Consider the following 16679-nt stretch of genomic DNA (forward strand, 5'->3'; position numbering starts at 1 on the left):
AATATCGGACAATTCTAGATAATGGAGAACGATACTCATTGGTCATGCAGATGCGAGTAATTGAAGCATGTGACACGCGTCGCGTCCTCGTTACTGTTTGATAGATTGTCCAGAGAACTGACCTATTACAATAATAGATCGCATAGATTTTCTCTAACTACATGACTATTAATGATGTATAACTACGTGTTTGATTTGTTTATCTTATGCTATTCTTTATGTCTGATATAAAAATAAAAAGAAAATTGTTCCAATCAAATTAACGTGGGTGTTATCGAATAATGTTTATTAAATGATTTCTAAATGATTATCAAATAATACTTGGAATACTTAAAAAATTTATTTGATTTACGTAACTATATTTGGATTTTTTATTATATTATTGCGCTAATATTTTATTGATATTTTACATATCGATATTTTGAGTAGAATAAATATAATAACATCGTGTTTTATAAATCACACTCACCTGGATATTACAAGAGAAGAATCGCCTCGACGCACCACTGCACCTGTTGTAGCCATTGTCGCTGTAACGATAAGACATCTTTATAGCATTCAATAAGCCTTTTCACAACAGAATATACGATCAAATAATCAATAAGATTGATACTCCCGATATTTATCTTAGATTTAACTTTAAAATGATTCCACATTTATTGTTCTTAACAAGACGCAAAAGTAAATTTTAAAAAATCTAAAATCACAATTAATTTTATAGTTATCACAAATTTATTGTGACCAAACTAAATTTTAAAAAATTCGTGATTTCACAAAATTGTGATTTCTTCCGCAAAGCATGATTAATTCTATAATTCGACAATTTTATGATTAATTCTACTCGTACCAAAATTTAATAGATAACATGAACAGGCGAATATTTGTAGCGTGTTACACTGATCCGTTCGATTCCAAAGCGTAGATCCAACGATCGCGAAGAAATGGCGGCTCGTATCTCTAATCGGAAATTCACAGTCCGTTAAATCTTGCGTCGGTCGTACCTTTTCGTTAATGAGCTTCTTTCGAGGAAACTCGAAGGAAAAGTGGAGCGACGAATTTTTTTCGCACCGTAAACCGCGAACGTTCTCCATCTCGACACGCTGGCGAAAAATGCGATTCGCTGGCTCGGTTTCTAAATAATTCGCGCGCAATCCTTTCGGGGAAATTGCGCTCCCTCGCCTTACACGGCTTCCATTCGAATGAAATTTTCATGCGGAAATCAGGCGGAAGGAATCTAACGTATGAGTTTAATGCACTTGTAAAGCGGCGCTGAATTACCGCCCTGGATTAGTTGAACTACTCGCTAGAATTTTTTAAGTAAATATATACTTAGTACGAAATTTTGAAGTTTATTTCAGATTCTTATGCTTGAACATTTTTTACTTTTAGATCATAAAGCAAATCTTTATAGTACAAATGAAATGTCAATTTATATTAAGTCTATATCTGTTTACCTTTGTTCATCCGAATAAACAGATGGGTGAAGTACAACAGATAGTAGTAATTCTCTGCTTGTTTTGAGTAGTATATTATTAGATAGGTATTTTGTTTAGAAAATTATGGTCGTTCTTTTGTTTTTCAAATTTGAGTGTATTATGGTCCATACAATTATTTTATTACATTTAGTAATTAAATTTAAAATACCTATCTTGAAAGATTTAATCTAACTATTTTATCAATTCCAATATTGTATTAAACCAATGATTATAAGCCAATCAAAATGTTAAAATTAACTTCTATCGGAAACAATTAAAAGTAGCACCTAGAAAGTTTCTATTTCACATCGTGAACACTTTCTTCAGCAATTTCGGATCACGATATTACGATGCAATATAATCGATCTACGAATCGTAACATGAAATTAATCTAGCATCGGGTTCTTTGAAATTAGATACGCTAGACGCAGAATGATGGTCATGTTGAAAATTCCAGTCGCGGGAGTCGTGAAACAAAGTTCGTAAATTGAAAAGAACCGTAAAACAGCGCGATTAAGATTGACCTACGACATGATCCATCCATGAGATCATTCTAAGCATGAAAGCATTCTACGCCGAATGCTTTCACAAGATACGATTAGCCCGCTTTCTCGTTTCATCGAACGTGTTATTAGCGATTGGCTCTCGATTTCTTCTCCGATACTCATCGTTTTCTCGTTCGATTTTTCTCTTTTCCTCGTTTCATTTACGTAACGAACTTACGGTTTCCGCTACCTTCCTTTCAGTGCGAAATTCTTTGAAACGATTGGAACAATATCAGAAGAATGCATTAGTGGTTACGATTAGTCCTATTTCTTAATTATTAAATAGATTTTATTATTATTAATTATTTATTTTTTTATTATTATATAACAGACTTTGGATATATTTTAAATTCTTGGAAACAAAGTTTCAAGACAACATTAGAAGCGTGAGCGAGTTACGTTGAAAAATTTCTTTAATGTTCCGTAATCTTCTCTTTGGCTACCACGCAGATAATATAAAAACAAGTATTGATCAAAATTCATAATATGAAAACCTGCATGATGAAAGTTATAGCTAAAAGTTTTTACTCCTTTCAAATTTTTACATATGATCTAAAAATATGTATTATAAAAAATGCTTTATAATTCATATAAAGCACAACATAAAATCTTACGATGTAGAAACAAATTTTATACGAAAAAAATTGTGAGACCGTTTGAGACGAAATTTCAGAAGAAACCGGAAGCGCGCGCTGGTGGTCGCGATTAATCTTAGCCGAACATCCCCCTTCAGATAAGAAGGATTTACCGTGATTCTCCGCAAGAAGTTGACCCGTCAAAAACTCTCACCAGAAAAGTCTTCGAAGCGTGGAAACGGCGACGAGACCGAATTGAATTTGAATAAACCCATCTTTTGCGAAAAGACGAGATAAAAAATTAATTTTCCATTACCGAGTCCGACTGGAGACATTTCGCGGGTCGTTAGAATTTCAGGCTCAGTTTCGTTAACGTTTGCCTGCAGTTATGTCTTGTAATGAAATATTAACGCGGTATAAGAAATTCTAAACGTAGGAAAAACATCTCGTGAATATTTATAGGAACGAAAACCGTATCTGAGAATTGTCGTGAAAATCTCCAGGTGTTTCCTGTTTGGATATGTAATAGTGACTTAATTAGAACGTTCTCTTCGCCATATGAAACTGTATATACACGTGTAATTAATGTAAAGTATATATAATTGGAAGAGTTTCTATGGTAAACGTGGTTATTAGGATGCTGAATATTCTTGTAAAATTAACATTATTAGCAACTAATATAATAACAATTATAGTAAAAAGATATATAATAGAGTAATATTAATAAGATTTTATAAATTACCAGTGATAATAAATTCTCTTATAATAGTTATTTTAATAATAAATTTTCTGTTAAAGCGAGTAAAATTCTATAAATGAATTCTATAATACAAAGTATACTTGTTTTACATAAAACCGTGGAGTTGTATATATTTGTCAATTTATCGCAAAATCATCAACCAAACTTATCAAATCTTGCCCAAAAGAAATAAGTCGAACCACTTACTCTATATCAAGACACTGTCTAGTCTGATGCGCGACACCACCACCACAGGACCTGGAACATGAGCTAGGTGTGGACCATGGTCCCCACGTTCCTTGTTCAGATTCATCCGTATCCAACACGAAGCTACTAGGCAAATAGCTTTCTCCATGTTGACGACGATGTCTTTCGTGCCTCAATTTTATGTGATGCTGAAACATAGAATCACGAAAATACTCTTAGCACACTGTTCCTGTAGCACAAAATCCTCCAAGGAGGTCAAACAAAGGGCAAGGTTCGACTATCGAGTATCAGTATCAGAGGTCGCGCAAAAGACGTGGGAACACAGGGCGAAGGTTTCACGTTAAGTGCCCCCTTATTCACCTGTGTGCTGGGTCTTGCGTTGCAATGGGAGCATGAGTGACCTTCGTGAGGAGCAACGTAGGCGTGATCCCCTTATCGTTTGGCTTCGATAAGGTATAGGCTTTTAGCGGTGATGAACGGCCAGCTAGTGACAGGGGTGAAACGTGAATTACGTTATCGTTGCCTGCAAGTGTATATTCGATGGCTTTATGGGTTTGATTCACATTAAACAGCAGGCACAGGTGTGTAGTTTCTTTGGTTCAGCTGGGTTTAAGTTGGAAGCGAGGTGATCGAGTTACTACGGTATAGTTACATTTTAGATCCATGACGTAAGCTGATGGTTATAAGTATTAAGATACCTACACATTTGTTGTAAAATTGCAATAAATTGTTTTGTTGTAGTTATTTTGGTATTTTAGTATTATAGGATACATGTAAAGTAACAAATTTCTAATGTGAAGAAAATAAAAGCAGCGGAAAGCACTCAGTTTGTACCAAATACAGTATTTTATCGAAACGCAACAGGTGTTTTCGCAAAGTCTGGTTCCTTTTTATGAAATAAGAGATTTCTAATAAAAAAAAAAAAAAATAAAATAGGTAATAAAAGCCTAAACATCGAGCAACGTTTTCTTCAGCAGTTCATTAAGGGTATTAAAGTGGTTTCATTTATATTTTTCTATTCTTTTGTTTTTACCGCTTTCGTCGGTATAATTCGGCATCGTTCCACTTGGTCCTACCATAAATAAAACAACCAACGTTAGCAAAATTCAGTTTAACTTCATTCAACAAACAACGCTGTATAATAGAAACTCTGGTTTCGTTTATATTTTTCTATTTCCCTATTTCTTTTAATTTCGTCCGCATAATCCTATATTATTCTACTAGATTCTCCTACCGCGAAAGGAAGCAACGGAACACTCCAAGAGACGAGCGTTCCCCTAGTCATTCCCCACTTTCATACTTGCAAATTAGAAACCTGGAAGAAATATCGCAGTGGGTGAGCGTACCCCTTGCTCAGTTGACCCAGAAAGAAAAGCTGGAGATTAATATCCAAGCAAATGGGGCGACAATCGTGCGATCTTGAAAGGACTCCTGGGTTCTCCTTCGTGCCTCTTTTCTCTTTTATAGCTCTTCTTTCACCTTTAGAACGGCAGTCACATAACGTTTCCGCCGGTCGACCATTTCTGGCATGGCTCCAAGCCAGTTTGCATTGGTTGGTTGTAAAGTGCATGCCCTCCCGTTTCCAAATAGAATTATCGCTCGACACTTTTTGCCCTTCGGCTTTTCTCTCCTTCTCAGTTAGATAAGATTGCCTTTCGTTTAACGATCTCTACCGTTTCCTTCCAGTTTCTATATCATAATATCTGGGAGATTTAAGTTCTAGATTCCAGATTCTAGGTATTAGAGTATAGCAAGGTTGCTTTATTAGAGTCGATTTCAACATCTTAAAATTTAACTTTGCACAGAATAATCAAAGTTGTTGTATATTATGTGACATCGTTACTCCTTAAGATAATAACGAAAGGATGAGAAAATATCGTATCCTATGCAATGTATTTTATCCTAATATTTCGTTATGTTAACGAAATCACTAACAACGAGTTAAACAATCCATTTTCCATTTTTAAGTTACTTAAAAATTATTTATAACCAAATTTGTCGAATTGTAAGGTAACTCGCTTAGCTCAAACATCCTTCTAATTCAAATGATCCTATTCTAGTTGAAGCTCATGGATCGAAGATACTCGTTGGTTAGAATCGAAAGGAAAGGAGAAGTTGCATGTTCGACTGGCGTCGGTGTACATTTCCTCGAGATTATTGGTCCGCAAAGGAAGTTTCCAGAGTTTCTAGTAACCAGTTGAAACTTGTCCCACGAGCTGAGTTAACCTCGCGGCACAATTTCGAAAGTTTCCTTGATCGAAGTGTATCTCCGACCGATAAATAGCGGTGATAAATGAACCGGCCCGAACAGCCGCTCATTTTTCACCGACTTTATTAAATTTCTTGCCACTCTCGGCTCGAACCCAGTAACGCATTTACGAAGCTGGGTCGCGAGTAATCGCTCGATGATAGTCCGAAGCAAGATACTATTTCAGAGGAGCTACATGACCCGGGGAAAGTAATATAAATCGACATTTTTGGACAAATAAGGTATAAACTTTGATATGATACTACTTCGATATAACATGAAATAATTGGTCGGCAAGATTTATGTTTGACGAGATTTCGAAATTTTATGTTTTCTTACAGTTGAATTCGGTCGAAAATAGTAATTTTAGTTTCGGATTGTAATGGAGGCATTAATAAACATCTTAACATTTCTTCCAATTTTTTAAAAGACTAGAACAGTAACAAAGAAAGAACTTGGACATGGACGATTCAACGATCGGTTTGACTACGGATTGTGGACAAATATATTTATGTATGAAAAGTTAAATGGCTCGAAATGATAATTTGTATAACACACAGTTACTATATATTCTATTTAAATGATTTTGAAATTTTCTAATTGTTATAAATATTTTAGTTTGGTAAAATTCGTGTCCCTGTTCTCTTCTTTCAGACTGATTGCTTCTTTCGTTCTTTAATTTACATAAACATACAGAGAATTCTCACTGTTTTAATATTTTAATTGACGCATATACAAAGAATTGTGCAGTACAAGCGGCGGTAATTCAGAACCGAGCTTATAAATCTTCGAATCTTCACCGACCCGGTGCACCATGTTGGATAACACGCAACGAGTTTTATTCAAACATCGGCCAGTACATTAAGTAACTCTCGGGGAATCTCGTTTCATGATCTCATCAAAGTTGGAACACAAGCTGGGCATAATTTAACGCGAGGCTCGTGACTCTGTGCCGTAACTTGCTAATCGGATGAATTCCACACGGCATAATCAATACGAACGCAATAAATCTATCTTCCATTAAACATCCGTGCAATTACGCATTGTAAACCCATCCATTCCTTCTCCGATCCCTCTGCGTTTGTCATGGTCGATTATTCGTATACAAAATAGTAGTTAACCTACGGGTGAACCTTAAATTGGTTTTCACGATACCTCCAACGAAACAATTTCGAAGCAATTATCCACTGACACGCCAATGTTCGATTTCAGATTAGCCGGTAAACACTACACGAATGTTTCTTCCCTCTTCCCGTTTTCCTCAAATACATTAATTGTATTTCCAATATATATTGAATATATATTGATATATATTTTGTATATTTGTTGTTATATGTACTTCTTGTGGAAGAAATCGAAAGTTAGGAAATTTTTTGAATTTTTGAAATATTACAAAACCGAATTTTTTAAAAATTACAAAACTTAGAATTTTGGAAAAGATTGAAGAATTTTTTGAAAATTTGAAAATTCTAAAATTTCTGTAATATTTAGAAAAATTTATAGCAGAAGTTCCGAGTGTACAACATTTTTAGGGTTGACTAATGGAGTTTCCTAAGAATTGTACGAACTTTAGATTACCCCAAAATGTTCCAAAGACCTGCTAAATTTACACGGAACGTTTTACTTTTTATTATATACGCCACAGAGAATCATCGCTTCAAATTTCGACAAAGCCTTCAAGTGAACCATCTTCGATCCTCCATATTCTAAAACACTCTCCAACTGCAACCGGTTAACATGAAAGAAAAAAGAAAGCAAAAGAAAAATCCCGCAACTTAAGACATATTTAATTCTATGGAAGCTTCTTCGTTCCCTTTGCAGTTTCGCCAGTCGCAATTAAAGATGTGTCGCGAAGTCTCTACGTCGGCCGTATCAAGCTTCAAAGGGTTCCATATTCCTGTTCCTCGTGGCGCTTTTCCCGGTCGTTCCTCCACGATACAGCGAAAAAAAAATAAGAGATTACAGACTGGCAGGCTGTAAATAAGTTTCGTACAGCTGTACGTGGATTTTTGTGGAGCGTGGGAGAACACATGGGCCAGAAGTGTCGTCAGCGTTTCCGCATGAGTCGACTCAGAGGCTTTTCTTTCCAGTGAGCATCTGCGCCGTGTGTCGTGTGGAACCGTAACGTGAGAATATACGACGATAATAATGGCACGACTGCAACGTGGGTGACTATAAAACCCTGTAGACGCGATTCCGTTTTACAAAACACCTCTCTAAGAGGTCCTTCGACATAGGGAAAACCGTGCAGATTAAAACGCTGGGTTTCTTCTTCGACGGCGAACACACGGTGGCCGGTGTAATTTATGCGTCGTCGCTCGGAGAATCGTAATTTTTCGACGTTCCTTCTTCTGGCTGGCAAGGACTTCCGGTCTCGCTCGCCTGAGTTACTCGCGGTTCGAGTGAAAGGTTAACCAATGGTAGGGATTGACTTACAATGAAGGAAAGCGAGAGGTGAATGTGGGGTGCGTAATTTTGTATTTGAGATATTGGATATTTTGAAATTTCGTTAGGTCAATAGACTTTTATGGATTATGTTCTAAATTATCAAGGATATTAAGGATATCTTCGAATCTTTAAGCATAGTTTATTGATGATACATAATAAAATACAACCTCGGAGTAGAAATATGAATAGTTGATATGTTTGTTTAATATCGAAAGATTTATCGTATGACTGGTGTGTACGAGTTAATTCGCTAAAATTTCTTGAAGTGAAAATTGTCTATTTTCGTGAAACTTACATCAGAGGCAGTTAAGGTAAATATGAACCAATTGACAATTCATAAAAATTCCTTCAAAAGAAGATCATCTGTTATTTAAAATTTAAATATACAGAATACAGAACAAAATTTAGAATTATACAGAATTACATTTATCAAAAATTGTTAAGTGCTTCTATGCAATAGTATGCTACATTCTCTTCTTCGTACATCGTACAAAATTCCTAGTAAAACAATCAACCAAATATTCCTAATCTAAAGTCACTTTGTCAAACAAACAAAAAAAGCTCTCAGCTAAGAAATTTAAATGAAAGATTCCCTAGAAGAAGTGATCTCAATTCAAACCATGACACAGTTCCTAAGATTGATCCAGCAGCTGTGCAGATTCCAAGATCTCGAATATTATCAATGACTCACTTCATTCCCTTTGATACCGCAGCTATAAAGGGATCTTTTGAAAAATAAAAGGGGAAAATTGGGTCTCCAGCAATTCTCACAGCAATATAGCCGCGATCACGACTAGCTCACGATAAATCATGTAATTAAACCGGCTTCTTAAACGGTGACTAACCGTTCCGTGTACGTGAAGCCAGCTGCTACTGTTGTATGGTTTACGTTTACATCATCAGGCGACACGCGCGTGAAATGATCGGCTATTTCTGCGCCAGACTAGCAGACGCAGCTCGACTAAATTGCAAGACGGTTCACTTCTGGCAGCCTAGTTGCTTCTGTTGGGTACAATTAAAACAACTGCCGGGTTTTCTAGCCGCTTTTTCTCGTTAATCATGGAATAAGAATTCTTGGATTAACCCAGTTCCCGCGAGTCGAGTCGATGTCTGTCATTGGTGACTGTGCGTTTATTCGTGGTACGCTGTCTCATGACTCGTAAAGTTTCGTTAAAATGATTCGTTGTTATATATAGTTCTCCTGTATCGTATCATATTCTCATATTGGCAATGACCATCTTATGGTTGGCCGAATTTTAGATTGAAATTGGATCGTACTCTATTTGCATCTTCTTTCTTTTTTTGTATTAATCGATATTTCCTTTTGATATCGTTCTATTGTTTTTCATTGCGTTATTATTACTAACACGTAATTAATAATTAATAGATTTGTAAGTACAAAAAGTTGAAACTTCAATTAGGATCGAAGATCACGGACAAAAAACATGATAAGTTGATAATTTTATAGTTCAATAATAATCAATTCTATGTTATCAAAACTGTCCCTTTATTTGGTCGTAGAATTGAACGTATTTTTGCACTCTATTGAACATTTCGAAAATAATTTTCCAACTATTTGAAGGTTTGAACTTTTATACAATTTCTTTCTTTCTGAAATTCTAATTTTTCTGTGAACGGAACTGAAAATTTGATAAGAACGACTATAGAGAAAAGGTAGAATTATCAAAATTAAATGGCGATTAAGTTCCATCCTCATTCGACAGTTTCCAAAAGTCCGCAGACGAATATAATTTGGTTAGAAATTGCTATAGAACGTGGACGGAGGACGAATTATTCACCATTCATTTGGTTGCTTGCTCTCATTCCTGTATGAGCATTTAGAAACGCGCGAAAGCCGTGCCACAATTACACAAATTATGTCAAAGAATGCGTTTAACCCGGTGCAATGTTTCACCGTGTGCGCGTCACTATATTAAAGCGGAGATCGTTCAGCCGTTTCTGACATCAAAGCGGAGACCTTACAATTGTTAAGGTTTACGACGCTCCATGGACGACCGGCTAATTTATGCTAATACGAGGTGGTTACGCGTCGAGGAAGTGCAACGTCCGCACCTTTGCGGCTTGACGCGTCGCCATTCCAGAACGATGTTGTCCAAATGACCATGGAATGCACCAAGAAATTGTTTCTGCTCTGTAACGGCCTTCCATTTCATTCAACTTCTATCTCGCGAGATATGTGCAATCCATACAAAACTATATTTCAGATTCTATAAGTTTTCAATTTATGAAAAAAATCATATAATGAAAATTTCATTTATTAAATTACCTTTATGGTCAATATAAAGTAATAAAGATGGAATTCAAAAGTTCAGTACTCGAATTAACGATTGAACAAAATCTTTTCTTCATTGGATTAATTTTTCATTGATTGCGAGTTCACGAAAACTTTCTATGAAACTTTTCTATTAACAATATTCTCGAAACTTCCTCCAGATCATTTAAAATAGAAAATCCGCCCCGGAGGATTCTAAAATTAATATACCTCAATTACTAACTTCATACCATATAACATTAACTTTCAATTCTAGCATCTATTCTCTCACAAATTCATATGAAGCCTCTAAACCTCACGGAATCTTTCCGTTGGAATCATTCTTCAAATTCCCTGTACAAAGCAACCGAACACGAAATGCATGGAAAATCCAAACAAAAGCTGCGAATCCTAAAATTCTCATGCTAAATACCAAGGCAAGATGTCACACTATATTAATTTTCAATCACGGTGTCGATTCTTTCAGTAGGTTTCATCAGCTGTCGAATCGTTGATCAAACAAGGGACGATCGACACGGATCGAGGCTCGGCAATCTTGACAGTGTCGATCACGCTCGTTTCCATGATCGATCCTGTAGTCGATTAGCCGTGGCATTGGCTCCGGCGCGTCGCACGTCTGCCGTGGCGAGATACGAAACGTAACCTGTTAACAGTGAAACATAATCCAATATCCCGAGGGCAACGATCCGCAGGAGAGGCTTTCTGCGACCACCGATCAAATAACTCAGCCGAGCCACCGCTTCTCCGCATCGAGATTAACATAATCTCGATGACAGTGAATTAAGCTGCTCGATCGTATACGCTTACCTGTCGAGCTCGTTCTCGTTCGCACCTCGATAAAACACATCAATCGTTCTATTCTATTGGAAATCATATTCACTCGAAAACGATTTCATACGTTTATAGAGAATTTTTTTTCGTCGAATCGAAATCCAAGCGAATTTGATAGATCTCTGACATGAATGAAGCTGATGGAAGATTGAATATTCTCGACTAGAATATGGAAGCTTGAAAGTCGTTTCAATTTTTCATATAAATTTGAATAAGTATGCCATGTGTCAAGATAAAATTTTTTATAGATCTATGTATGAAAATTTTTAATTTATTATTCTACCTGGAAATTTTCAAAAATATATTTAAATCATGTTAGTTTTCATATATTTATTTTATTCTTGAAATACTATATGGAGCAATTCATTTCTCACTCATTTTCGTTTTGGTTATTTCTAAAAAATGATAGCTTCTTATACCTTAATCTTCCATATAGTCTTTTATTTTTGTCAAAGAAAAGAGTCCGTAGTGTTTTAAGATGCTTAACATAAAATTGAAGTAAGAAATCATGTATCACATTAATTTTTCATATTTTGTGTGTGCAGTAGTATGCAGCCACCTCTTAATAAAAGAAATTTGGTCGAAAATGATCGAATGAACATAACAGGTTTTAAACAAAGACACAGTATTCATAACCATATGAACAAATTCCAGTTAGAGATGACTGAATGACTATGTTAATAAAATTATAACCTTCGTCCATTTAAACTCTCCTTTGACTAATTTCCCCAGTTGGCATATATAGTTCTCTATTATGGTATTAAGTGAACTTTGCATGGATGTAGTATTGAAAGGTTAAGAAGCAATCAAAATTTTCTAAAGAACGAAAAGTTCTATCGGCCGCATAATTTCCCATGAGAACGTCGTTATAACATGTACACGCCTAAAACACATTTTCGTGGAGCATGGACCAATAATCGCGACATTAGTGGTTAGATAAGCACGAATGCTTTTTAGTAGCAACGTCTCAGCAATAGAACGATAACTTCTCCTAGCAAGAAGGAGATCATTAATCATGCACACCATGAATTCGTGTTATGAAACGTGGAGCAGAACTGGCAACAAAAACGAGGATTTAAATGCATCGACTTACTGCATCTCTGGTACTTGCGTTCGTGAAACTCCAGAATAGCTGGAATCGTTGGAAAGACTCACATACAGCGTTATCTCCAGCCCTTTGGCCTTAAACTTCTAGATAATCGCGCCTTAATTAACCAAATACAACCAATTTTCATGCCTAATGCCGTGTTAGATAAATTCTAATTAACCTCTTTATAAAATCTAATCTTTATCATAAGTAATAAATGTATTTGTTCTAATTTTTGTACATTATATGTGTTTTATAAAATCATCTGAAAAAAATGTTTCTATAATAATTTGAGAATAATTGAGAATAATGAAAAAATAGTCTTTCTAACTGACAAAAATAAATTTTTTTCTGAAAGAGTTAATGGGCAATTTCAAATTTCGTTTAACCTCTGACCCACATTTCATTACACGCTCATTGAAGTTATGCACACGGTTTGGAGGCCATGAAATATTAGAATCACGTTTCGTGTACTGACCACTGTTCCATGTTTTTGAGTATACACTTTTACTGTTATGCCTCATTCAAATTGGTCAACCAATCTGAATTCATACAACATGCGTCACCCCTTTATCAGTGTTATGCTGTCATTTACTTGAAATATTCTTTCACATTTCTATTTGAAGTATTCACACGAAGTTATTCAAACAGCTTCAAATCGATGAACACGACTTGTACGAAGACAGACTTCTCATTCTACTTATTTTACGATACTTTCTGTAGCCACTGTACTTAAAACAATAAAACAGTAAACTAAAAATTCATTTTACTCTTTCAATCTCCATTAAACAATTTTCTACATAATTACCCGCAAACTCATTCAAACCACGCTGAACATGCACTAACCGCAATTACTCACGAATTATCTACAATAATTACTCGAGAATTTCATTAACAGAGAATTTCACTAAGATATGATATACCTCCTGTACCAACCAGTGTACCCAAATATCAACCTACAATGTGTCTGCAAAACAAATCTCATGCCGCAAACATTTGTTCGAAGATTAGTCATGAAATGCGTTAGGATCTCCGGTGGCCACTGGTCCTTGAAATTCGACGGTCATACGAGATTGCGGTTAGGGAAGAGTTAATTAAATGGTTCGGGGAAGTTGATGTCGCTTGGGTCAGTCGATGAACCGTGAACGAACGCAACCGTACACACCACCACGCCTTTCCCTTAATAATCACCGCGTATACATTCCGCTCGTCTGACTGCTCGCAGAGACGAACCGTGCTCGAATCGTGCAAATTGCCACGACGATTTCGTCTGCTCGAGATCCGGCCCGATAACACAGGCGAAATGGGAATGTCTCTGACACGACGGTGAATTTATCGCGCCGCTTCGTTCGTTGACGAGCCGTCGTTTCGAGCCTTCGCGCGATGCAACCGCGCGCCGCGTTAACGAACGCGTTTTTTTCCTGTAGACTTCCCTCTTTTTTTTTCTTCTTCCTTTCTTCTCGCTCGCGTAAATCACGGACGACACCGAATCGCGAGATTTCTGGTAGACGGACGAGTTAACAGGATTTGGTAATGATGATGTACGATGCGTTGCTCGGGGTAATAGGTAGACTTAAACGCGGCATTGAGGGTGCAATTTAGAGACGAATTGGGGATAAACGAATTCGTTTAAAACGACGTTGCGATTGTGTGATTGTGTCTGCGATTTATTTGGAGAAGTATTTCCTGTGTGGATGGATCTGTCCCAAGTATTGTCGCTGGACTGTGTTAATGCAAATTATGCTTTTACGAATACGGCTCGAGAAATGAGATCCAAATGGACAATCTTCTCGCATCTTTTTAATTTGGATGTCTTCTATACCTTTGTATATCTGTGTACATTTAAAGCTATGTAATATCTTGGCGTGCAATCATCATGTGTAATTGTGAGTGGTAGAGGTTTGGTGTAGTTCCTATGGTGGAGCTGGTGGGTGATTTATGTAGAAAATTGTTTATTGTGGGATCATAGCCGTAGTAATAAAAGTATTTTTTTTTATTCTCTCATACTGTCCTTCAGTATGGGTATATTGTAAATGTTTGTTGAAATCCATAAAAATTTGTAATCTAGCAAGTATCACTATTTGCTTAAGGAATTGGCTAATATATTTCATGAGAATTCTATTGAAAGTAAGTTTAGTGATTTACAGATTCATCAAAACTCAAAGGTAAATAAAGTAACTTAATTCAGAGAAGTATTTTACAAATTGATTTTCAGATATAGTGGCGCATAAACGCGAACCTTTATCGGATTGCTTTAAAGTTACTTGTGTAATTAACGTTTGCAAATATTCTGGTCACAACGAGGGTAATCACAGATAAGTTATCGTGTTTCTTAACTATTGCGGAGTCTGCAAGCTACGACTTGGCGCGTTTCCTTTTGCCACTGAAATTTCTGTTGCATTCGGTGCTTATTCCACAGAGATACAATTAAAAGTTGCTTCTAACCTGTTTCCCGGTTTACATCTGTGCCACAGCGAAACAGCCAAATGTAAAGCGAGAACCGTACGAAAATTAACGTTTACAGAAAGTAAAGAGAAAGAAAGCATTGCAAGAAAGAAAAGGCGTAATTCCAAGAAGTACCTGAGCAGGAACTTTTCGAACTGCTGCTTTATTTCCATTTCCTGCTAGGTTTTAACAACACGTGGCTTAAGAACACCGAGGAAAGAACGTTGCCAAAATAACCAAATGCCTTTAAACTGCATTTAAAAGCATGTTCTGTCACGATTCGTTAGAAAATTACTTTCCGTGTTAATTCGAAAATTGGATTTGACGATCTGTTCTCTTTTTACAAAATAAACTGTTCTGTGTGCAATGACAAAAACTATATCTACTCTATTAAATGGCCCATAAAATCTCTTCGCGTTCATTTTACGAGCTGGATACTGTGAAAACGAGCACAAAGAGATGGAAACTCGTAAAAGGAGCTTAATTACTTCATTCCTAATCCATCGCGGTTGATAGATACGGATTCGAGCTCCTCGTAAATTCTGCCACCATCACATTTCCTCACTAGAAGACAGGGACTGTACAATCGTCCTTTATCTTTTCTTCGTATGGTACCGTTATGACATCCTCGTTTTGTAACTATTTTTATGGACACTCAGATTGATATAGGAAGTGTTATACAAATGGAAAAGAGGAAATTCTTTATGAAAAGATACTGTTAATTAATAAGTTCAATTTAAATGTCAAGTGAAGAATGACACTATTGCGAAAAATGTCATAAAAGAGGAATTCAGGAATGCCTATGTAAAGTTCGAGAAAACAAAATGTAAACTTTATAAAAAATATTTTATATATCTTTTGTTTCTGACGGATTTGTTTCTAATGGATTTGTTTCTAGGAAAAATATAACGCACTAAAATTTGGACCAGTTTCATTGAAAATAAATACATTCATAGTTTAACGCAACATGTAACGTGAAAAGGTTAATTACTGCGGAAAATTCGAAATTCTTCCATTCATTACCAAGATACACGAATTATGTTTATGCTCCATATATTCTTGTATTCCAATATTCTATCAGAGTTTAAAGTCAGTAAAAGAACGAAGGGCATTAGTCGCGGGAGATTTCTTCTTTCATTCATTGTAAACGTAGTTACGTGACAACCCCGATCGTACCGCTATTTACGGTGCTTTATTGCTCTTATTATATAGCATAGTTTCAAAGTACTACATTTGATACCTTCCCTTCCTTTCTTTCGTTTATGATCCTTTGAACCCTCTGATCCTTCGTATATATACCTAAATGTACACATAAACAGAGAAAAGTACCGTACGGTAATTACAAATCTAGAGGAGACAGGTTTTCTCCGAACCACAAGACAACTTCCGACTATCAACATTCACGTTCCAAGAATACTGTGCTCGATTCCCAATAGATTCTCGAGATCATTTGCATTCGTTCGACGTACAAAGATCGACGAGACTGACCTAAAGAGTTGCGGCCAGATTGACGCGATTCTCTTCAACATTTTCTCGACTTTTTAACTGCTATTTAACAGAGAAGATCGTGGATCACGGATCTAGAAATTTGAGCACAGAGCGTAAAATTAGTTAGCTAATAATTAATTAATTTATAAACAAGAGAAATGAAAAATCTATTTCAACTGTAAATTAGATAGATTTGATTGGTTGCATTTGTAATTATGAAAATTATTGGGTTATTTCGTGAGTGGTTTAGTTCCATTATTAATTACATTATTAATAACGAAATAATGAATTCTGACAA

General features: G+C 36.0%; 1 protein-coding gene across 9 annotated transcripts in view; it reads right to left on the minus strand.

The window, feature by feature from the left end:
* LOC132912401 (papilin) overlaps positions 1-16679 on the minus strand; it is a 158067-nt gene that overhangs the window by 37415 nt on the left and 103973 nt on the right. For all 9 annotated transcript variants that reach the window (XM_060969773.1, XM_060969774.1, XM_060969779.1 and 6 more), the window contains exons 3-4: positions 3542-3729; positions 470-530 (exon numbers count right to left, since the gene is read on the minus strand). In XM_060969773.1, the coding sequence (XP_060825756.1) occupies positions 470-530; positions 3542-3729 (249 nt within the window). The remainder of the gene's footprint in view (positions 1-469; positions 531-3541; positions 3730-16679) is intronic.

Source organism: Bombus pascuorum, chromosome 12 (genome assembly GCF_905332965.1).
Source record: "Bombus pascuorum chromosome 12, iyBomPasc1.1, whole genome shotgun sequence".
Lineage (NCBI taxonomy): Eukaryota > Metazoa > Arthropoda > Insecta > Hymenoptera > Apidae > Bombus > Bombus pascuorum.